Raw genomic sequence first — 23,733 nt, forward strand, 5'->3', positions numbered from 1 at the left:
CACACAGAATGATGCAGATATAAATGATGTATTAAAACATATTTCAAGCTCACAGTCCATATTTACAGTAAAATCCTTGAGCAGCAGTAACACAATGAGAAAGTTTCATCCTCTCCCTCATCTCAACCCTGCCTGTCCTCCATAGTTACCTAAACAGCGACCACCCCTGGACTCAAACCCTTGCTGACAAGGGAGGAAGCCTTGCTGAGAGGAATGTGTGCGAGTCTCTCTGCGGCTACGGCTCCTGTAGCGCCCCCTTGTGGCGGCTGTGTAGGAGTGGTAGCTCTGAGAGGCCAAGTTGTGGTACAGTTGTTGGTAGGAGTTGCGCTCAGGAGAGGACTGAGATGTGCGGTAGCCGTATGACAAACTTTCATAGCTGGGCAGACGCTCCAGACCAGCGCAGGATTTGCCATCACCCAGCAGTTGTCGCCCCGGTGGGCAGGTGCACTTGAAGCTGCCAGGCGTGTTGATGCATTGGTGGGCACAGGGCTGAGGAAGCCGCTCACACTCATTTATGTCTGCCCCCAGCACAAAGAAACACCAGCACCAGGAAAAGACAGAAGGGACAGAGTGATAGAAAAGAGGGGGGGAAGGAGAAAAAGGTACAAAAACAATGCAGGAGAAAAAAAGGGGATCATAGGAAGGGATATGAAAAGAGCAAATGAGGTGGTGCAGGCCATGAAAATAGAGGAGAAAGATGAGGATGAGGGGGGGAGAAAGGGGATATGTTAATTACCCCACTGCACAACAATACATTTTCATGTCTCTAAGACAGAAATGTATTGAGACTATGACACTGAGACTATAATATTTGTTTAATTTGAATGAGAGACTGATATTGTCTCCTCCCATATCAAATATAAGCGCTGGTGTGAAGGAAATAACTTCAGATCTAGTTCACATTTTATCTGAAGACATGATATCAGATTGTATGTGATATCAGGTACAAAACTCAATTCATGGCAGATACTTATAAACAGTATTTGACAAAAACAGACATCAACGTCCAGGGTTAATGATGACACAGGGGGAACAGGGAATATACACCAATACAAAGCAACACCAGGAAATAGCCAGATTCAAACATAAAGGTAACAGTTTGAAAAATCTGAATTGGAAGAGAGTGAAAGGAAACAGTGACAGACAACTGTTAGGTGATGGTGCTGGTCTTTTTATGTTCACTGCGTCAAACGAGGAACCATTTATTTTCAGTTTCCCTTCATGTAGTGCTTTCTCACCCTTTTTCTTACTCTATTCTGACAGTGCAGACAAGGAGACTTAGACTCAACCTAGACCTTTTGGACAGCATAACACCATGCATTAGATCTCTGCAATAAAAAAGGTATTAGCATTTAATGTTAGGGGTTAGTAAGCAGTTTCCATTGCAGCATTTTAAAAATGTAAGCAAGCAAGTGTCAGGATATAGTGCCTGAACTACACTGCAGATGACAGCAGAGTAATTTTAGACTTTCAACAGGAGTGAGTCACCCACACAAAGAAAAGCAAGAGGGCTGATGGAAAGTGCAGGGCAGTAATGTTTCAAACTGCATGACATATGCTTTGCTAAATATCCTTAACTAAAAAGAATTATACATTAGACTGTGTAAACATCACCTGCCTAATCAATACTAAAGAAGCCCTTTATATGTCATAAATTATTATTTTTGTGTTTAACTTCTGTTCCTAATGAAGTGGTGATGGTGTAAAGAAGACATGAAGGATGTACATACCGACGCATGGCCGTCCAACTCCCTGAGATCTGTAGCCACGTGGACAAGTGCAGTGGTAGCTGCCTCTGGTATTCTCACAGATCTGGTTGTATCTGCACTGATGGGTGCCATCTCTGCACTCATCGATGTCTACAACACAGACCAAAACTCGACTATAAATCCAGCTTTTGTAACTCAGCGTGCAAAACTGACATCTCTCAGTTTGTACTGTTTTAAAGTTTTTCATCAGCTGATTCTCTCCTGCTTACTAAGGTAATTGTGGCTGGACACTCACCTACACATGTCCCGTTGGCACCTTTGGTCATACCATTGGGGCACAGGTCAATACAGGTGTAACCACCCCGTGTGTTTTTACACTGTTGATCTGAACGACAAACTCTCTGTCTACACTCGTTTATATCTGAGGTGAAAAGAGAGAAAGAGAAGTGATGTAATCAAAGGATCAAAATTACAATTATTTCTTCCCAGAAAAGTTTTGAGAAGAGGGCAGGTTCAGGTTTAGAATAAACACTATAATACAAATGATTTGATTTTTGAGGTTGAACACCCAGTTGGAATGCATACTTGTTTTGGATAGAATATATGTGATGTTTGTGGTTCCAGATGTAACGTTAATGTTGAAAATTACAGGTGAAGAATTCCTTGGAGAGGAGTAGGGGTCTCACCTATACAGCGTCGATTCCTGAGTTGAAATCCTGGCTCGCAGGCACAGCGATAACTACCAATGGTGTTAAGACAGTGTTGATTGCATGGATTAGACTCCTGACATTCGTTCACATCTGAGCAACAGAGAACACATTGCACATCAGCTTTAAGAAAACTTGAAGAAATTGGAAACACAAATCAATTAAAAAATACTTAGTTGACCAATAAAGCTCGTTAATGTACCTGTGCAGCTGAGGCCATCAGCTGTTCTCCTGAAACCACGCCCACAACGCATGACACATCGATAAGAACCAATAGTGTTCTCACAGTCCTGTCCATCATGGCACATGTTGCCACCCAGAGAACACTCATCAATATCTGAGAGAGCGGAGAGCAGAAGATTAATTAGACAATGACCTATTGCTGTTTTAATAATAAGCCTTACATTTAATCTAGGTACAGTATGTATGCGTTTGTTGTGTACCCTGACAGGTCCTGCCATCAGCTGAGATTGTGAGGCCCCGGGGACAGGAGCAGTAGTAGGTGCCCATGGCGTTGTGGCAGGCATGAGAACAGGGGTTCCCAACCTCACACTCATTCTCATCTGCAGCACATGATACATAAAAAACAACATTGTAATAATAAGAACAGGTTTAAGCATACAATGAGAAAATAAATAGATTTTTAACTGTACTGAATACATTATTGTTTAACTGATGAATAGGAATGGCATAAAACGTTTCAAAAGACACTACCTGCACAGTAGGGCCCAGCAGACACCAAAGTGAATCCCTGAGGACACTGGTTACTGCGATCACCTGGAATCATGTGAACATTTTAGCATTATATTTACATTACATTACATTTACAAAAGAATAACTGTCTGACCAACAAAAAAACAAAAGGAAAAATACAGAATGTAATATTTTAGCCCATATCAGTCCATCTCTCACCAACAGTTAAAATATTATTCCCATAGTCAGTCCCCTCAGAGAGCAGTGTCCTCACCCTTGGTGATACTGGCTTGGATGCTGAACTCCAACACCTCCTCCAGGGGGTGGTAGTGAGAACCGATGGCTGTGGCCTGCAGCATCTCCACCAGGTAGGGCATCTTGCCCTTGGACGGGTCATAGGAGATGGTGTGATTCCAAGAGTAGGGCACACTCTGCCTATCGATACTGAACATTCGAGTGGACTGAGCGTACAGCTGCCCTGGGCCTGTCTGGATGTAGTCTTCTGTGTAGTCCTGCAATGAACACAGTACATGTGAGGCAGCCATGAAGGAACTTTGTCTAATTCCAGTATATTACAGTTTACAGTATATTGGTTAAAATATGCCAAAGTTTTTGTCTTGTTTTACTAACATACGTAAAAACATATTGCTTATTTCTGTACCTTGATGCTAATGTCAGCATGTGAGGGCAATTGTAAGATGTGTCCATTCACTACGATGTCCAATAACAACGCTCCATCTGAGTCCAGGCCTCTGGCAATGTGGGTCATCCTCAGGATCTCACCTGGTAACATCCAGAAACAGCACAGATGTGTGTCATACTTCAACCTACGAACACTAAACATCAACATCATCAGTCAGCGATTGGACAAATACTTCACGATTCCATAGGCAGCTAACTGGCAACAGACTAGATGCACTCTGAGTATAATAAGCACAGACACACCCAGTCTGTCCATTTTTACCTGTAGCGAACTCCACCTGTGTGTCTCGCCTGAAGACGCCTCCTGTTAGCGTGTAGCCATTGACAGCCTCTCCTACTTCCTGTGCTGTGGTCCAGTAAACAGGATTCAGGATGGAGATGAGCTTTCTCATTGCAGGACCTTGAATAGAAAAGGCAGGAGAAGGTGGCGTTTCACTTACTATAACAGTTTATAGAACGATTAAGAGAACTTGAACTAGATGCACTAGTTCTGTGGAGGTAGGAATCACATCTAAATCATGTCTAAAAGCACGAAAGGAAACTGACCTAATACCCGTGGAATGTTAGAAATTGTGGCCTTGATGATTCTGCCACCAGACTTGTTGTGTGTGACGGTGCCATTGAGGATGGCGATGCCAAATTCTATATCATTAATGTTCCCTATGATGGTACCTCGTGCCTTCTGGGGCCCACCTGACAAAGAGAGATGATATCATTAAGTTTAAATGCTTCAAGTGTGTACAGAACCAACCACACATACATTATTTTTTGAATAACCGGCTCACCTGGGCAGGCCTGATTGTTACACCTGGAAAGCTGTGAGGAGTCTCCTGGACATGAACGGCCCCCGTTACTAGGAGACGGGCTGTTACAGAGTCGGACACGTGTTCTCTCCCCACCTCCACAGGAAGCAGAGCATTCCCCCCATGGCTGCCATGAACCCCAGTTACCATCAACTGCAATGGTACACCCGTGAAATAGACAAGTAAGTAAGTATACAGATTAACACACAAATCACACAGCAGTGCATTAAAAATGATGGAATACAGTTTGCACAACTGAGGTTTTCTTGAATAAAGACACATTCCACATGTTTCCCATATGCTGGAACAAAGAAAAAAAGTCAGTGACTGTCATCTGTCTAGCTCTAAATTTGTTTGTGTGTTTTTTCCTTTTTTGTCACAGATATCTTTCTCAACACTTAATGAAGATAACGTGAAATGCAAAAAACGGTTAGTTGTACTTATTTGAAGTGCACTTAGATATAATTTCACTTTTTTCACTTCAAGAGCTTTGTAGGCATCTACACCCTGAGCTTTGTTGACCCCTGACCGCAACACAATTGTAAACAAGCTGACTCACCAGGGCAGTTTGCTGTGCTGCACCTCTGTATCTGTGTATCTGCACCTGCGCATGCCCTCCCACCATTAGCAGGTCTGGGGTTGTCACATGTCCTGTAGCGTCTCATCTGACCTCCGTTACATGTCTTGCTACAGCTGCCCCAGCTACTCCATGGACCCCAGTTACCGCTGACTGACAGAAAGTAGGGCAGAACGGAAAAGAGAAAAGCTAAAAGACATATGTATATGACCTGAAACCATGAAACCAGGCAGACATTTTTACAAACAGATATACAGATATAGTAAAAAAACATGTTTTTCTATTGAGTAAAATGTGCTGCATTTGTCAATCTAAGGGCAAGTAAAAGTTAAGATGACTCACTAGGGCATGGCTCACTGTTACAGAAGTCAATATGTACATCGTTGCCCTCACACTGCCTGCCACCATGCTGAGGGGCAGGGCTGGCACAGAGACGTGTCCTCTGTCTGGTCCCGCCTCCACAGGAAACACTGCAGGCTCCCCAGCTCACCCAGGATGACCACTTCCCATCCACTGGAGGACAAAAGAAAAGAAGAAACAGGATGATCAGTCACCTAGTCCTTAACATTAAAGACCTGATTTTAGCACTGAAACTTACATCAACTGGGGAATAGACATATAGATATAGACTAAAATCTTTTTCATTGGGATGTTAGAATGAAGTACAATCCCTAACCCCCTCACCAGGACAAGGCCTCTCCTTGCACACTTGTGTTTGGGTGTCTGTGCCCTCACACTGCGGTCCATCAAAGGCTGGAGGAGGGTTGTTGCACAGCCTGATTCTGGACTGCATACCCTTACCACAGGTCTCACTGCATGGGCTCCATGGTAGCCAAGACCCCCAGTTACCTGCCACTGCAGGAGTATAAAAAAAAGAGTGAATTCATACAGGCCAACAGTCACAAATGTAGGTCCTGCATCATGGAAGCTTATTTATTGAGAATCAAGACAAATTAAATCTGGAATAAAGCTTGTTTCTGGTAGTAGTGTAAAATATTATAGGTAGGTAGTACCCTATTTTTTCAATTCTAGTTAAGTCAAGTCTTTAGTATTTGGTAGTTGAGAAAAGTGTGATTTTATACAAATGGGATTTTTAGATTAACTGTTTGTATGGGACATGCGTTTGAGATGAGACACACATTCCTGTCAGTCATAGCTCCACGTACCACCTATTCATACAATTGACAGTTTTTTTGTTACATTTCTAGAAAATGTATGTGTTTGCTCACCTGGACAGGGTCTGACGCTGCACATGATGACTTCCACTGCCTTCCCCTCACATGTCCTGCCTCCATGCTGAGCTGGAGGGTTACTGCAGGTCCGGATCCTGGTTCTGTTGCCCTGACCACAGGTACGGGAACACTCCTCCCACAGAGACCACTCTGACCAGTTACCATCCACTGAAGAAGGACACAGTTACAGGTTTCAGTACAGCACACACCATTAGCACACAGTCTGAAAGAACAGGTTGAATTATTCTCCCTCTAATTCTTAAAATCATTCTCACCTGGACAAGGTTTTCCCTGACAACTGCGTGTTTCTGTGTTTAGTCCTGCACAGTGGCGCCCTCCATTGGCAGGTAGAGGATTATTACACCGCCTCACTCTCTTCTGAGCCCCGACACCACAGGACACACTGCAAGGACCCCACTCTGCCCACTCTGAGTAGCCCCCATGTACTGAAAAACAAATAAATCCACATTAGCACAAGGTATCATTTGCCATTTGGTCAGTCTGGGTGATTTGTTTCCTTGTACTTTCTTTTTGAAAAAGACCCATAATGTACAGCTCACCTCGTATAGTTAGAGTGACCCTGACCAGTACAGATCCAAGTAGGTTTCTCGCCACACATTCATATTCGGCCGTGTCCTCCTTCTGGGCACTGCTGATCCTGAGGGTACCGTTGGACAGGGTGGAGAAGCGGTTGATGCCCAGCAGTGCGCGCCCCTGGCGGGACCACTCTATCATGGGTGTAGGCTCACCCTCTGCCTGGCAGTTGAGCACAACTGTGGTGCCAGCGTCCACCACTGTCTCAGCTGGCTCCACAATGATGGTGGGTGCACCTGGAAGTAGAGGGGTGGTACCATGTGATCTTACATTTAATTCCACTTAATTCACATGTCAAAATCAGTACGCCAATCAAGGGGTAAAAATAACCCCTGATTATGTCACTACATTTTTTAAAGAGCAATATTAAATCACTGGAGAACTCTTTTAGGTTGTAATAACTTTCACATTCTTTTCATCTAGAAATGCCAGACTTGATACTAAATAGGACTGACACAGAGCAGACAGACACTTACTCTGCAAAGTAAGTGTGACACTTCTTTCCACCACCCCAGCGTCATTAGTTGCCACACACATGTAGTTTCCTGCATCTTCACTCTGTATAAAATGGAATAAAAAATAAATACAGTTCATTATCATAACTAGGAAAAATATAATACATAAATATACATAAAGGGTCTCAGTCTCAACATGTTTTCCTACCACTGTGCCATAGATTGCCAGAGAGCCATTGTCCAGCTGACGGATTCGGTTGCTGATCTGGATGTTTATTCCATTTTTGCTCCACTGGATGGTGGGCAGGGGGTCACCGCGAACCTCACAGTTCAGGATGGCATTGCCCCCCAGAGGTTCAATCCGGTTAGAGTGAAGATCCCCATCAATGATTGGAGGCTCTGAAGGCAGACAGAAAAATAAATCATAAAAGTTTGCCTTGACATTATGTGGTCAAATTGTGAGGTGAACAAGTGTCATGGGAGCGTGGTTTTACCTTTCACATATACAAAGCCCAGTGACTTGATGGTTCCTACACTGTTTTCTGCCACGCAGGTGTAAGTGCCAGAATCTTCTTTACTCACTTTCTCTATCACCAGTTCACTGCGGCCGTTCATATGATCATAGTGAACTACAGCATTCACAAAACACAGTAAAAGACAGTATGAGAAAAACATAGTTAAAATGTATGAAACACAGCTACATAAAAATGGATTTCGGGGGACTTTTTTTTATTTCTGAGCAATTATAAAACATTCGCCTAACGAGTGGAGATGTTTCCTCACCTGGGATAATATTGTTGTTGAGGGCCCATGTGATCCTTGGTGGCGGGATGCCACTGACCCCACAGGTCAGCAGGAGGCGTTCTCCTTTGTTGAGGGCCACATCTGCGAGCAGCTCAGTGAAGACAGGGTGGGTATGAACTGACAGAGTTACTGTTTGACTGTCCTGCCCGACTGCATTAGTGGCAATACAGGTGTAACTGCCTGCATCATCAGGCTGGTGCAGAGGAGAAATCAGGAGAGACAGAACATGCAGAAAGTTTTTTTAAAATACATCTTTTTGGCACAAGACAGGCATAGTACTTGTTACATAATAACATGCATTAAATAAGCAATTATTAATTACATTACATGCAATAAGATGAGCAGATCTAAATTTAATACAAGTCAATGTCACTTCCTAGTAGTCTGCAGAAAGATAACTTGTTGCTCTTTGTTTCTCTTACCTGAGCAATGTCTATAACCAGCTCTCCAGAGGGCAGGACAGTGTACTCCCCTGTGCTTTCACTGACAGGATTACCATCCTTCTCCCAGGACAGGCTGGGATGTGGGACCCCCTCCACCACACACACCAGCTGGGCCTGACTGTTTTCCACCACTGCTACCTCCTGCTCTCCACCACGAATGGAGGGAGGGACTGCAAAAATAAGGGGTTCATTTTTAATTATCACATTATTTCTAAAAAAGATATTGGTGGCCTCTAATGCCCTGTGCACTACATTTTACATGTTGAGCCAGTGCGTCTGATTTTGTGGCGAATTAGCTGGATCGCTTTATGGCACAAATGGAGGCAGTGGTTTTCAAGCTTCCCTGGAGTAACAGACCGTATTGCTAGTGAAGTGCTAAATGCAAATGCAGTCAAAGCAGCAGGTAGGGACATGAAGCAACATCATCTTTGTGGTTTTGAGATGAAAAAGATATCAAGGTGTAACAACAAAGTCATACAACAACAGAATCACCACAGATGAACAACATAAACAAACACCACAAACATATAATCGTATGTTGTCTTCAGTAATGTGGTTTACAGTGAATTGACTGAAACTTACTTTGCACAGTAAGGCTCATCTCAAGGTTTACAGTTCCCGCTGCGTTGGCAGCAGTACATGTGTATCGTCCAGTATCACTGGGTTGGATGAAGGCGATCTGCAGGGAGCCTGAACTCAGAACCCGCTGCCGCACAGATTCCTTCAGTGGCTGCCCGTCTTTATGCCATGTGACAGAGGGAGGAGGGGAGCCGTCAGCCTGGCACTGCAGCGTCACAGAGGAGTCCACTGGTGCCAGGTACTTTTGATTCTCTGAGCTGATCACGGGAGGCACTGCAGGACACAGTGCAAACAGAAATATCACATGCCGTCAGTACATGGCATTATTAGCAAGAGAAAGAATCAGCATCATTCTTCTTTTTATCTTGACAACTATTTAGTCTGATTACCGTTACTTTGTGTGTGACCTACCTTGTACTTTGAGCTTGGTCTTCCCTAGTGCAGTGCCAGCCGGGTTTTGAGCCACACATATGTATGTACCAGAGTCTGAAACAGAAGCCTTGGAGATCTGCAGACTTCCATTAGGCAGCACAGTGAAACTTCCACCTGGTATAAAGCAAAAGAAAATGATGTTATGACTGACTGCTTACAGTCTAATTATTGACACACACAGACAGGATGAATTACCTGTGGTGGGTATGTTGATGCCCTCCTTCTGCCAGGTGATGGTGGGCCTAGGTGAGCCTGTGGCCCTGCAGGGCAGAGTGATGGGGTTATTGAGGATAACGTCCAAGTTGGGCGGGTGGGACTGGATCACAGGAAGCTCTGAGGAGGCAAAAAGGAAAAGGCTGATGTTCAGAATGATGTCAAAAATATAAATAACTGAAAATGAAAGCAGATTTTAGACAGCAGTTGGAGCATAAAATTCATACATATAGTCACAGATGAAATAAATGCTTTGGCACTTATTTCAGTCTCATCATGTGGAAAATCATTAATGATGTTCAGTGTTGTAATGAGGTCCCTTTCCCATGTGAACATGAAGGATCTGGAGTGATGACGTCTGAAGCACGCTGTTATACTTGGAGCTTTTTCTAAGCTACCAGAGTCGGTTTCCTATGTCAGACCTGGGCAAATTGCCAGTTTTGGCTATTTTCTTCAAGATTCAGGAAGATTTCTAGACATCTATCACCACAGCTCCATTAGGAACAAAATCAGGAACCTTCCTGGACACAGCACACAAATGACTATTTTAAAATCCTGCATGGCCAAGTCTCAGGATCTATATACAATCTACAGTAAAAAAAAAAAAAAAAAATTAATTAAGGTCAGAACTTGATGTATTGTCTCTTGAGTTGTTCTTACCCTGCACTGTGAGTTGTACATGGCGTTGGGTGGAGCCTGCAGCATTCTTCGCTGTGCATGAGTAGCGTCCAGCATGACTGAGCTCAGCTGAGGTAATCTCTACTGGACCTGAGGACAGAATAACAAAGACCTGATCAACATAATTACCTCATGTTGATCACAAGGTCCCACTCATTTGACATTTTGGTATTGTACTTTTGGTGTGTTTTGTTCAACACAAAAACGTACTACTACCTTATATTTCCTTTTTTTATGCCATAAAAACATGCGAGGCAAAGAAGCAAAGAAACAAACAAAAAAAAAAACAACTTACCGTTTTACTATGTTTGTGCCTCTGTAACTTTTTGGTTGTACAATGTGAATTATTAGTTACCTTTCAAAGGAGACCAGGTTTATGATAGTAATCAAAAGGGTTGAAGAACAGTTACCTTTTTATTTTGGGTACATTATTTTCAGGCTTGTGCACAAACATGTGGATGTCTGGTAACAGTTTAATGACAGTTACCATTGTCCTCACTGACAAGTTATCCACAATCACATTTTAATTAACCTGCCTTGATATTATTTGCATAATTCTGACCTGAGGGCAGGACGCTGTATCCTTGTCCCTCTTTGGGAATCTTCATGCCGTCCTTGCTCCAGTGTATCGAGGGCTCAGGGACACCAGATGCAGTACAGGCGATAACCACCGGGGACAGTCTGGTTACCGTTAATTCTGTGGGTTCGTCTGCTATGGATGGAGGAACTGTGGGGAGATAAGAGTGGTCAGAACAGGTAATGAAAAGGTGTGATTTTTCTGTTTGGAAATGACAATAAAAGTGCACGATATCAACACACTTCTAAAGAAAAGGAGACAGAAACAAAGGGGATAAGAATGTTTTAAGTCTGTGTTTTCAGCAAAAGTAATTGCAAATGTGAACCAAAAATGTTTACAACAGACACTGATGAACATTTCATAAGTAGAATTATGAAGCTGTTGAATAATGCTGTATTACTCACCATGGACAGTGAGGTTGATGGATCTGGAGTGTTCCCCTGCCTCATTAGAGACCACACACTCATACACTGCTGTGTCCTCCACTGTGGGAGCTATAACTACCAGGGAGCCTGATGATAGTAATCTGGAAACAATGAAAAAGAGGTCAAGTCAGTATTTGGAAGTAGATGCACTTTAAAGTCCTGCCTCTATGTGCTCAAACAATTTAGAGATTAATTTGGTTTATTGCTGTATAATCATAAAATGATTATAAATTCCAATATTTGTCTTTTCTGTGAAGCTTGGCTTGAGCTGAGTTTTTAAGATCTTGAATAAGGAAACAGAGAGAGAGAAAACCTGGATCAACCTGTACATATTCTGGTTCTGGTCAGTATTGATGGCTCGACCATTTTTCTTCCAGCTGACAGTGGGTTTGGGTATGCCAGTGGCGTCGCAGGACAGGGTGGTCTGAACGTTGACTGTAACCGTTACATTGGTGCGACCATCGGCGATAGAAGGAGGAACTGAAAGATGAGAAGCAGGGATTATAGAATTACCGGTTGACTGTATTTGTGGGTGATGGCAATAATTTTGTTTGCACATATTTACTACCCACCATAAACCTGCAGATCTACTCTCTTGCGTTGTGTCCCGGCCTGATTTGTAGCCATACACAGGTAGCGGCCTGTGTCGGTCACCTGAGCAGAGTGGATGTGCAAAGACCCATCCTCCGCAAACGTGTACCTGTACACATTCATACAGACAGAGTTGTATATGTAACGGTTATAACATCATGATAGTAATAGTGGTTTAAGATACAATCAGTGACAGCAACATCATTGCTGTACGACGTTTGGCTTTACCTGGGATTGTTTCCTGCCAATATTGCACCATGTTTCCTCCAGGTGACACGAGGCGGGGGGACTCCACTTACGATACACTCGAGCACTGATGGCTGGTTGATGTGTACTGACACTGTCTGGGGGCCGTCCTTGATAGTTGGGGCCACTGGGGGAACAGGTGACAGATTTGACAGACACATTGATTTTATTCATTTGTACCTTTGTGATCAATACATCTCTGTAACTGTTTACTGAGGGAAAAAAGACAAATCCTCTGTAACTGTACCATTGACAGCCAGGTTAAACTGCCGCGTGGTCTTGCCAGCGATGTTACTCGCCACACAGGTATACTGAGCTCTGTCGCTAAGCTCAGCCAGGTTGATCTGTAAGTAGCGGCCGGTGGACAGAATCCGCACTCGGGCAGAAGCCTGCAGAAAGATAAAAAGTTATTTGTGAATAAACCTCAGGAGAAGTCATGCATTTTATGGATAGTTGTTCTTTGTTTGGTTTCTGACCTGCAGTGGTTGGCCATCTTTGAGCCAGGTCAGAGTTGGAGGTGGAACAGCATCAGATTTGCACTCCAGAGTCACCTGTCTGTTCTGCAGCACTGATATATTCTGAGGTGTGCTCTCTCCCGCGATGTTAGGAGGGACTGTTACATGAAAACGAAACAGAGAAAGGAGCTAGCACATGGATTTTATAGCCAGGTCTTATTTTAAAGATCTTATTTTTTTCTATTTTCCGTTAAAGCATAACAGAGAAAACCTATTAGTAGAAATAGATTTAGTTAACTATGTAGAGTATGACTGAGTCTTCCTTTTCTGCTTTGCTTTCAACACATTATGTACAGTGCACACAGTGGGTATACATCTATGTTACCCACCATGCACTCGAACCTGGAACTCCTTGTCATCGTCTCCTGCTGGACTGTTGGCTAAGCAGCTGTATCTGCCCGTGTCCTCCAACTGAGTACAAGTGTAAAAAAGTGAAGGAAAACATGTAAGAACAAAAGAAAGGACACACAAACTGTTTAAATTACCATAGATAGTACTGTACAGTATGTATTGCAATGTAAGGTTCACAGGTTTTATGGAAAATTGATTAAATTAACGGTGTATTAAAAGGTATGAGAAATGGGATTTCACTGTAACAATCCCTGGTCATTGACCTGTGCTGAGGCCACACGGAGCATTTCCCCTCCCCGGAGGAGGCGCAGACTGTCTGTCTGTGGGAGTGGGCGTCCATCCTTCAGCCAGGTCAGAGAGGGTGTGGGGATACCTGAGGCCTCACACTGAAGCTCCAGAACATTATTAACAACTACAGATACTTCTTCAGGTACACCTGAGCCCTTGATGCGTGGAGGGTCTGAACAAGAAGATGGAATTTCGTAAGATGACAACATGCAAATTTGTGCAATACAGTTGAGACATTAGCAACAATAGGCCTTGTTCAGTATTATCAGGAAGTCAGTATTACTTTCCATACTATACTCACCCAGCACCTTCACATTGAAGTGGCGGCTTGCTTGACCAGCAGTGTTGTTAGCCACACAGGTGTAGCGTCCTGTGTCATTGACCCTGGCCTGGATGATCTGTACAGTGGTGTTCAGGTTGAGGAACCTGAGGTGAGAGTCAGGAACTACAGTCTCTCCCTCTTTGATCCAGGACACAGTGGGGGTCGGGGTCCCATCGGCAATACACAACAGAGACACTAAATTTCCTCTGACTACAGTTACATCCTCTGTGCTCCCTGCTCCATCCAGACCGGGAGGGACTGAGGACAGTAATCAAAGATAATTGATTATCATTCATTGCCGAACAGAAGAATGGTGTTTGGTGATTTGCATTAGAAGTAAGTCATGTTTTCATACTCACCATACACCTGTAGGTTATAATGTCTATTGTCCACTCCTGCCCTGTTTGATGCAACGCAAGTGTAGGTGCCACCATCAGACACCTGGGTCCGTGTAATCCTGACAGACAGAAAATGGTACAACATATAAGTATCCTTCACTCGTACTAAAAGGTGTAAACTCCATATAAATACGATTTATTTGACATGTTGTCGGGAGGGCATTGCAGTAGTCGAGGTGAGAGATAAACATGGCCTGGACAGAGAGTTGGGTGGCGTACTGAGTCAGGTAAGGCCTGATTTTTCTTATGTCGTACAGTGCAAAGCAGCACGACCGGGAGATGGATGCAACATGGTCAGAGAAGGAAAGCTGGTCATCAAATATGATACACAGGTTTCTCACAACCTTGGTTGAGGTAAGAGATAAAGACGCAATTTTAATATTGATATCATGATGGAGAGGCTGATCGGCAGGGATGACTAAGAGTTCAATATCTTAGTCTTACCCATACAATGCATATTATTATCATTTCAAATAAAAATGTCTGACCACCATTTCCCATACATAAGAAACACAAGAAGTTGTTCTTAAAGCATCGCCATGTGTTACAACTGACCTACCGGAGCACCTGTCCAGCAGAGAGGAGCCGTATGTGGGAGGAGACCGGCAGGGGGAGGCCATTTCTCAGCCAGTTGAGTTGAGGAGGAGGAGAGCCTGTAGCAACACACTCGATGTTGACAGAACTGTCCAGAACTGTGGTCAACTCCTCAGCTGTCTCAGTGTTGCCGTCTATCACAGGAGGCACTAAGAAAACAAACAGAGAGTGTGGTCTGTGACAGAAACGTGCACTCACCCTCCCATCATTAAGGAGAGTTTAAAGTAGATCGTATTGTGCATCACATGTAATATGTATTTGAAAAAAAGGTATAATAATAATAATAATATTATCAATTAAACCCACCATACACATTTAGATTGAATATCCTGTCCTCCTCTCCTGCAGTGTTGCTGGCCACACAGGTGTACTTGCCACCGTCAGTGGTGTGAGCTCCAATCACAGTGAGTGAGCTGCCATCCGGACTGATCCTGAACACAAAGACATCACATTATCTTTATGATTATTATTAGCATCACTTATCACTGGATTGGCCTACTGTGAAGTCCATCATTTTATTTGTTTTTTGTTTTTTTGATTGTGGATTTTACTGTACCTGAGGCCTTTGTTCCCTGTATTTTTGATGACTTCCCCATCCTTCAACCACTGGATCATTGGAGTCGGGGTTCCCTGGACTCGACAGACCAGCTGGATGCTTTCATTTAGCAGAACTCCCATCTCACTGGGCAGCTCTGATCCAGAGATACTGGGAGGGACTAAGAGAGAGTTACTGGTGTTAGTGGCACATTGATTATCTGGTAAGTTAACACACAAGTTACATATAAATTGGATATAGTAAAAGTGATAGTTTCTAGAAAAGGGTTAAACACGTGCATTTACCTTGTATGGTGAGGTGGTAACTCTTGCGTGCTTTTCCCTCCACGTTGGAGGCCAAACATGTGTACGTGCCGCTGTCAGAGAGCTGTGACCGTGCAATCTGAAGCTTGCTGCCCCCTGAGAAGATGTGCATCTCCAGAGACTCTGAATTCTCTAAAGAAACATGAAGTTCATATGTTTAGTATTAAATTAAATGACATTGGCATAGCTACTGTACCTGGTTATATTACAGACAAATAATGAATCTCCTTTCCCAGGAGGCCATTATCAGACTATAAAACCGTTTTTTCTGGTGTGTGTGATTGACGAAAAGCCTACAGTCCACCTCTCTTAAACCTAAATCATGCAGACATACCTATGGGTCGTCCATTCTTCAACCAAGTAAGGCTGGGAGGAGGGATACCAGTAGCATCACAGGAAAAGGTGACTGGGTTACTGATGGTTTCCACCACACTCTCCTCTGCTGGGCCATCGATACTGGGAGGTACTGAGGGATGAGAGACAGAGATTTCTCTTAAACATTTCAAGTGTAACGTGGTGTTTCTAAAAATGTGTTTTATGAATTTTCTGAGTTTTGAATAAATCAATATCTAAAATGTGCTACCATAAATATTCAGGTGGAAGTTCTTGTCCACCTGGCCAGCAACATTGGTGGCCTTGCAAACATATTGTCCTGTGTCAGACACCTGAAGAACAGAGGCAACATGTAAGGCAGGTGTATAAAAAAAAAAACATTGAAAGATATTTACTATCATATATGAGAAGGAATTTTTTTACTTTATTATTAGGTCTTTAGGTCTCTAGCTGGTATTAGGGCATGTTTCTCCACAGATCACACACATGTCCCTTATTGGTGTACTGTTTATTTCTAGCATAGCTGATAGTGTCCAGCTGCCCAATCACCATTGGCAGTTACCATAGTAACCTAGGTTGAGATGACACCCTCAGATATAGGACAGTCTAGGAGTCTCCGGTGAATAGCCATTACATCCCATAACCAGAACACCCCCCTCTGGGTCATGATTCACACACAGGACAGAAGTGAGGTAATGTTAAAGATTAAGTACCCAATAGAATCTTCACACATGTAAGAATGTAATGTGGCTCCATGAGGAATAACCTTATTTGTACATGTAGTAAGTATGACATAGTTATAGGGTTAAATGAGGCCACCAGGAAGGATTCCTTTGGAACAGGGGTGACATTACACAGTGTTAACTTGTACTGCTCTTCTCTCTTCTCCTTGACTGATCAAGCTTCACTAAATGCTTCTGCTTACGACGCCATCTGAGGCTCCTGAAACCTCTGTCATCATGACCAGTTCAGAGATTTCCATCACAATATAGTCAGTCAATGTAAGCGTTTGCCCGCAGGCAGCTACGGGAAGACAATTTAATTTTACTTGAAAAGTGGTAGCTACTATGGCTGAGGTGACAAAGACAAGACCACGCCGTTTGACTTGACATGTGATCGCTGAAAGATGGTGCAGAAAAATAAAAATGACAGAAAACAAGGAGCAGACAATGTGGTAACCATTCATGTCTCACCTCCGAGCCTTTGATCTGCAGCATCTGCCCCTCTGCCAGGATGCGCAGGTTGGCTGATTCTGTCACCACCCTCCCATTCTTGTACCAGGTGATGGTGGGAGGAGGTACAGCGTTGGACTCACACTCCAGGGTTACTGATTTCCCTACAAGCACATTCACCACCACAGGAGAGTCCCCACTACTGTCCCGGATACTCGGAGGCACTGGAAGACAGAGAAACATTTACCGTCAGTTTATGAAGTAAAATAAGAAGCGCTCGGTGAACAATATACACAGTGCAGATTTAGACTGACCAAAAACTGTGAGATAGATGTGTTTATAAGCCTCTCCAGCTGCGTTCATGGCCACACAGCTGTACTTTCCTCCATCAGATACTTTTGCTTTCAGAATCTGTAGCGTACGACCACCTGAAGGAACAATTGGACACACAGATGCTGTAATTAGGCTTTAGTTATGGATATCCTGTTGAGTCTTTTATTGCAATAAGACTAATATGACTATGCTAAATGTTTATCCTTTTAAATGCAGGTGTAGATTACTCCAAGCCAGCAATACCTGGCATGATGAGTGCATTGGTGTTGCCTTGAATGGGACCCCTATCATTTAGCCAACTCAAGGTGGGAGGGGGGAAACCAGTAGCTTCACAAGAGAGGGACACAAAGTTGTTCACCACCACTGTCACATTCTCAGGACTCAGGCCGATAATGGTGGGAGGCACTGAAAGAGAAACATTCAAAATAGCAAAATAATACAGAATCTTTTCACATATTTTAACAAAGGAAGGCAAATCAGGATGTCCATGCGACTCACCATGAACATTGAGATTAAAGGATTTTTCTGCACTCCCAGCCACATTGTCAGCCACACACACGTAGCGCCCTGTGTCAGATACCTGAGCAGCTGACACCTGGAAAGAAGGATGGAGAAATACATACTCAGTAAGAATACAGATCTAGTGTACATGGTATGCATGTAAGAGAAAAAGCAACACTTTAGCACCCTAATATGAAAGTTATGCAAATTGGGGTGGACCTAGTGTCAACAATCCATTCTAATATATTAGATCATAATATAATCCTTCCTGGTTGTTACCTGAAGTGTTCTCCCATTGGATAAGATTCTATGCAGACCATCAGAGCTGACTGGCTGGTTGTCCTTAAACCAGGTGATCTTGGGGGCTGGGTTTCCATCCACATGACACTCTAGTTGGGTAGTTTTGTTGACCAGGACTGTGACCTCATCAGGTAAGTCGCTGTCTGTTCCCCGTATAGACGGAGGCACTGGTGCAGCGCAGAAATGTGTAGTGAGAGACTGTTCTATTTAAAAAGACTTTTCCCCAGCTCTGTTAAACTGACTGATACTTGTACCACAAAGTGTTTTTACTCACATAACACTCTGACATCATACTGAATGGAGTCTTCTCCTGCTTCATTGACAGCCACACATGTGTATCTGCCTGTATCTTCAGCCTGGGCCCTGGGAATCTGTAACACTCGCCCACCTGAGAATAAAAACAGTAAAAATTTGTATGAACACATTCTGTCTTGTTCCCTCTCTTTCTTTCTGTTTTTTTGTCTGTCTCACCTGGCATGATAAGAACTTTGTCATTGGAGGTCAGTAATTGTCCATCTTTGTACCAGGTTAGTGTAGGAGGAGGGACAGCATTGGTCTCACAGTACAGAGAGATGGGATTATTGAGTATCACATCCCGAACATCCCCTCCAAAGCCTGGGGGAGAAGTGGTATCACCAACTCCACCAGGCCTGTTGAAATTAGGTGGTACTAAAAAGGAGGAAATGAAAAAGAGGAAACCATTCTTTCAGCATTCCTGGAAATGTTATTTCATAGTGTGGTTGGAAACACAATCGAGTTTATGGTTTTTTTATTCACAAAACTTTCAAATTCAATGGAATTAAAAATTTTAAGAGCACTAGTCATTTCTGCAGGTATTAACCATTTTCAATATGCAGTTTTAGTATTTCAATACAAAAGCACAAAAACACAGGAATACGCTTTGAGCCCATGAAATGCACAAATAGTTTCAGTTAACACATTTGCATCAGTCAACCCAGTTCACCTTGTATATTTACATCAAAGTCCTTCTCATCCTCTCCAGCTATGTTAGTGGCTATGCAGGTGTAGCGCCCAGTGTCTGACACCTGGGCATGCTTAATCTGAACAATACGACCGTTGGCTGTAATGGACACATGGTTGTCTGCCCGCAAGATCTGTGGAGGAGAACAGGCATCAGAGAGAATCCAAGTAACTTTTAAAGGTTAGTTTAAATATATAAACATTTACCTCTTTATTCACTTCATATCTACAATAGAAAATGTCCTACTAATTAGCGGATGGATTTCAAAACATTAGAGACAGAAGGCAGAACATCTACCTGTCCATCCTTGTACCACTGCAGTGCTGGGGTAGGAAAGGCCTCAGCTGCACACTCCAGGGTCAATGTGCTGTTGACCTTAATCTTGACCTCTTTGGGGGCCAGTCCCTCCCCTGGGATATCATTTTTATTGATCTGTGGGGGAACTGGAGTGAAGAAAGAAAGCATTCAATAATTATAAGTATGATATATATATATATATATATATATATATATATATGTATGCATTTATTTTTGAGCATTTATAGCTAATTCATCAACAGATTAAATAATATCATTGACCATTACTTAAAATCAGGAACAATAGGTTATGCAGCACTGAGATTTGCCAAATAAACTGTACTGAGACTTCCTTCCCTGGCCAAGGCAGATACAGCATGTCTCAAAGATATGGAATACTCCAACAGACAAATACTGAGAAAAACTTACAACCAAATCGTCTCACCATAAACCTTGACCTCATAGTGCTTCAGTGTCTCCCCAGCCTCATTAGTGGCCACGCAGGTATATCTCCCAGCATCCTCTTCTTTAGCATTAAGAATCTGCAGGGTTCGCCCACCTGTGAAGCCATATAAGTCATATAGTACTGTTGTATTCTACTCTATTCATGTCGACTGTTTCGTTATGAACATGTGATCTCAAACCTGGAAGCACTCGGACATTGCGGCTGGACTCAAACGGAGTGCCGTCTTTGAGCCAGGTGATGAGAGCAGGAGGGTAAGACTGGACTTCACACACGAGAGAGGTGGGACTGCTCAAAGTTACTGTCACCTCCTCTGCAGAGCCATCAGGACCCGACCCAGCAATGGTGGGAGAAACTGGCAAGAAAAGAACAGGAATACACACCAATCAAATTAATTCAATTGTGACTGTAATCCATCTAAAATAGTATGACTCATTTGTGAAACATTTCTAAAAGGATTAAAGAGTTGTCTCTGTACCCAGGACATTAAGGTTGAAATGCCGGCTGCGATCTCCTGCACTGTTAGATGCCAGGCAGCTGTATCTGCCAGTGTCTGCAACTTGAGCACCAGAAATTTGGAGGAAACGGCCGTGAGACAAAACCTGGTGGCGTCTGTCAGGCACTAGCAGCTGTCCATCCTTCAGCCATTTAATCTCTGGTACAGGGTTACCTAGGAAATCATTATGGTATTTTAACAGTGGCAATATACAGGGATCTGCTTTAATGTAATTTACATGAAGGATAGATCTAGACATTTCTCATTAACAGAGTATTTATATATGTATAATGTGTATATTGTGTCACTTACCTGATGCTTCACAGGTGAGAGTAATGTTGTGTTTCTCCTTGACTTTAGTATCCACCACAGTTCCCTCGTTCACAATGCTCGGTGGAACTGTTGAATTAGACGAACAATCAATTACATGGTTCTCACTCTCTTTCACTGTTCATCACATCTCTTCAAGCTGATGTTAAATGAGATGGAAGGACCTAAACATAAACAATTTGATGATAGAAAGATTTTAATCACAGTAAAATGTCACACAAATGTCCCACAGTAGGCATGATACTAGACATTTACTCCGTCTTTACCGAGGATGTCGATGTCAAAGTTCTTCCTTTCCTCTCCGGCACTGTTAGACACAATACAGGTGTATCTCCCAGCATCCTCTACTGCAGCATGCATTAGACGCAGGCTTCGTCCTCCTAGAGATTAAACAGGCCAGTTATGATCATTATCTATTGTCATCTTGGCATGTATTCAAAGGCTGTGTTAGCAGAAACCTGCCCTTTTTCACATCCCTGGGAAAACATCCTAAGGAAGTGCAGACAACATTTTAAGCTTGTTGAAAATAAATCACCCCTCTTTGAAAAGTGGGATTAATTAACAGAAAGAATTTGGACTTTCAGGCCCACAGCTGTTAAAACATTCACAAGCCACTTTAATGAGATTCAAAACTAAAAGTGTTTGTCTGTGTTTGTTTTTTTAAACATGGTTCTTGAGAATCTCCTGAGCAAACACGTAACAATGACACGATGTGAATTCTGCAGTTCACTAAATTAACCTTCTGTACTACATCTTCTACATAACTGATACACCTGAACATGAGTCTTCCCCTGTGACAACTCAAAGATTATCATCTATCAAACAGCTTGTTTTCATCAGGCTTATGTGGTCAGCCCTTTCTCCTCTCCTTTACTCCTCATTATCATAAGCTCACATACAAATGTCAAAGAACAAATGTAACAGTGTGCCAAAGCCTGGTGCTTGTATTTCATAAGCAAATTAGGTAGTATGTTAAAAGTTCATTGGCCATTTTCATGGGTTCATTTATCACCCAATACGTCTTGTGAAATGTTTAAAAACACAATTCAGAGTAATTGCTCCTGTTTGTCTTCTTTCACAGATCTGTCTGTTGAGTTTGGCCCCAGTTGCAATGATCCCATTACATCTTATTACTGGTGATATATTGCAACTGCTTGGCCTTTGAAACCTAGATGGGGAGCAAAACAGTTCAAGTTACCCATGTGAACGTTTGGCCTATCATTCACATCCTTGGTGGTTTGCTTTCCCTGAGTGTGATCCTTTGTGAGATGGAAAAAGAGGCCGGGGGAAACAACGGTTTCTAAAGAACAATTTTTTCACAATATCAGAGAAAGCTCTCAAAGTCCAACGGGAACTCACCTGAGAGGATGCGCACTGAGCTGGTAGCTTTGATTGGCAGACCATCCTTCAGCCAGGAAACGGCAGGAAGAGGGATGCCAGAGGCCTCACAGTTCAAAGCAACTGGGTTCTTCACAACAACACTGACGTTTTCTGGAAACTGTACCTGACCAATTATACTTGGTGGAACTGAACAAGAGGAGAGGGAATAAGGGAAATTAAACCTAGACCTTAGACTGTAACTCTACAAATTTAAGACTCATGATTAAAATTGATTAAAGCTGACTTGAATTGACTAAATTCAAAAACATTAAAACAAAAATTAAATTTATAGAACGGTTGATAATTCATACCATGTACACTGATGTCATATTTGCTGTCAGCCTGCCCTGCCACATTAACAGCAATGCAGGTGTAGCGTCCTGTGTCTGACACTTTAGCATCTTTAATCTGCAGCAGCCTTCCTTCATTCAGAACCTTTGCGCCATGCTGGCCTGTGATAGGCCGGCCATCTTTCAGCCATGTGACTGCTGGTCGTGGCACACCCTCCGCAGCACATTGTAGGGTCACATCCCCTCCTTTTGTCACAGTTACATCATCGTTGTCACCCTCGCTGCGTCTGATGGAAGGGCGTACTGAAGTGAGAAAAGCAGGTGAGTTGGTGCACATGCTCCCTCAACATGCTGTGCACTGATAGCACAGCAAACATGTTTTAAGTATATGTAGTCAAAAGCCCTGCGTTATTTCCATAACTTTTAACTATGTAACATAAATATACCCCTTTCTGTCAAACTGTCAATCATTTTGTAAGTGGATCCAGTTGCATTAGGTTTTAGTTTCATTTTAAACATGATTCAAACATGAATTTGTACATTTCACACCTCTTTTGATTGTTCTGGTAAAGGTAGACATCCCTGTGGTGTCTTGCCCTCTTTTAATCTCTTTTTGTGGACTGTCGCTTCTTCTTTTCCTTCTCTCTGTATAGGACAGGATTCTCCTTGTCTATTTAAACCAGGTTTTTAGTGACTGTACCAACCTGTAACGGTTTAGCTTTCTCTGACTGCAATTCTCACGGTCTTAAGTTTCCTTCTAGTAATAAGAGGCAAAATAACCACTTAAAATACTTTGATTAATTGAAGTCACATATCTGGGGGTCTATATGTACCATAAACCTGCAGGCTGTACTCCTTGGAAGTGGTGCCGGCTGCACTGGAGGCTGTGCAGGTGTAGGAGGCTGCATCCATCCTCTCAGCACTGGAGATCTGCAGCTGGCGACCTCCTGACAAAACTCTGAGCCGTTGGTCTGACTTGAGCTCAGAACCTGGGACAAGGACATACATGAAACACAGGTTAGGTATAGAGTTCAAACATATAATGTCCATACAGCATATTTCTTTTGCTC

General features: G+C 42.9%; 1 protein-coding gene across 1 annotated transcript in view; it reads right to left on the bottom strand.

Moving 5' to 3' along the window:
• hmcn1 (hemicentin 1) overlaps nt 1–23,733 on the bottom strand; it is an 81,147-nt gene that overhangs the window by 2,298 nt on the left and 55,116 nt on the right. The window contains exons 44-104 of the mRNA XM_022747447.1: nt 23,497–23,652; nt 22,685–22,966; nt 22,353–22,520; nt 21,260–21,373; nt 20,976–21,062; nt 20,646–20,837; nt 20,349–20,522; nt 20,150–20,263; nt 19,705–19,850; nt 19,390–19,540; nt 18,897–19,094; nt 18,700–18,813; nt 18,405–18,592; nt 18,123–18,219; nt 17,868–18,029; nt 17,606–17,719; nt 17,313–17,515; nt 16,370–16,451; nt 16,121–16,252; nt 15,769–15,918; nt 15,485–15,644; nt 15,235–15,359; nt 14,894–15,077; nt 14,296–14,393; nt 13,916–14,194; nt 13,590–13,786; nt 13,305–13,386; nt 12,937–13,073; nt 12,708–12,849; nt 12,443–12,587; nt 12,196–12,323; nt 11,947–12,103; nt 11,603–11,724; nt 11,184–11,348; nt 10,604–10,711; nt 9,926–10,063; nt 9,710–9,844; nt 9,302–9,571; nt 8,699–8,889; nt 8,256–8,469; nt 7,967–8,101; nt 7,681–7,871; nt 7,494–7,575; nt 6,984–7,253; nt 6,699–6,869; nt 6,421–6,591; nt 5,876–6,046; nt 5,530–5,704; nt 5,174–5,340; nt 4,597–4,767; nt 4,358–4,504; nt 4,074–4,211; nt 3,771–3,892; nt 3,384–3,621; nt 3,131–3,193; nt 2,860–2,979; nt 2,619–2,753; nt 2,396–2,509; nt 2,005–2,130; nt 1,731–1,859; nt 150–518 (exon numbers count right to left, since the gene is read on the bottom strand). Coding sequence (XP_022603168.1) covers nt 150–518; nt 1,731–1,859; nt 2,005–2,130; nt 2,396–2,509; nt 2,619–2,753; nt 2,860–2,979; nt 3,131–3,193; nt 3,384–3,621; nt 3,771–3,892; nt 4,074–4,211; nt 4,358–4,504; nt 4,597–4,767; nt 5,174–5,340; nt 5,530–5,704; nt 5,876–6,046; nt 6,421–6,591; nt 6,699–6,869; nt 6,984–7,253; nt 7,494–7,575; nt 7,681–7,871; nt 7,967–8,101; nt 8,256–8,469; nt 8,699–8,889; nt 9,302–9,571; nt 9,710–9,844; nt 9,926–10,063; nt 10,604–10,711; nt 11,184–11,348; nt 11,603–11,724; nt 11,947–12,103; nt 12,196–12,323; nt 12,443–12,587; nt 12,708–12,849; nt 12,937–13,073; nt 13,305–13,386; nt 13,590–13,786; nt 13,916–14,194; nt 14,296–14,393; nt 14,894–15,077; nt 15,235–15,359; nt 15,485–15,644; nt 15,769–15,918; nt 16,121–16,252; nt 16,370–16,451; nt 17,313–17,515; nt 17,606–17,719; nt 17,868–18,029; nt 18,123–18,219; nt 18,405–18,592; nt 18,700–18,813; nt 18,897–19,094; nt 19,390–19,540; nt 19,705–19,850; nt 20,150–20,263; nt 20,349–20,522; nt 20,646–20,837; nt 20,976–21,062; nt 21,260–21,373; nt 22,353–22,520; nt 22,685–22,966; nt 23,497–23,652 — 9,606 coding nt within the window. The remainder of the gene's footprint in view (nt 1–149; nt 519–1,730; nt 1,860–2,004; nt 2,131–2,395; nt 2,510–2,618; nt 2,754–2,859; nt 2,980–3,130; nt 3,194–3,383; nt 3,622–3,770; nt 3,893–4,073; nt 4,212–4,357; nt 4,505–4,596; nt 4,768–5,173; nt 5,341–5,529; nt 5,705–5,875; nt 6,047–6,420; nt 6,592–6,698; nt 6,870–6,983; nt 7,254–7,493; nt 7,576–7,680; nt 7,872–7,966; nt 8,102–8,255; nt 8,470–8,698; nt 8,890–9,301; nt 9,572–9,709; nt 9,845–9,925; nt 10,064–10,603; nt 10,712–11,183; nt 11,349–11,602; nt 11,725–11,946; nt 12,104–12,195; nt 12,324–12,442; nt 12,588–12,707; nt 12,850–12,936; nt 13,074–13,304; nt 13,387–13,589; nt 13,787–13,915; nt 14,195–14,295; nt 14,394–14,893; nt 15,078–15,234; nt 15,360–15,484; nt 15,645–15,768; nt 15,919–16,120; nt 16,253–16,369; nt 16,452–17,312; nt 17,516–17,605; nt 17,720–17,867; nt 18,030–18,122; nt 18,220–18,404; nt 18,593–18,699; nt 18,814–18,896; nt 19,095–19,389; nt 19,541–19,704; nt 19,851–20,149; nt 20,264–20,348; nt 20,523–20,645; nt 20,838–20,975; nt 21,063–21,259; nt 21,374–22,352; nt 22,521–22,684; nt 22,967–23,496; nt 23,653–23,733) is intronic.

This window comes from Seriola dumerili, unplaced genomic scaffold (assembly GCF_002260705.1).
Source record: "Seriola dumerili isolate Sdu_G_001 unplaced genomic scaffold, Sdu_1.0 BDQW01000002.1, whole genome shotgun sequence".
Taxonomy (NCBI): Eukaryota; Metazoa; Chordata; class Actinopteri; order Carangiformes; family Carangidae; genus Seriola; species Seriola dumerili.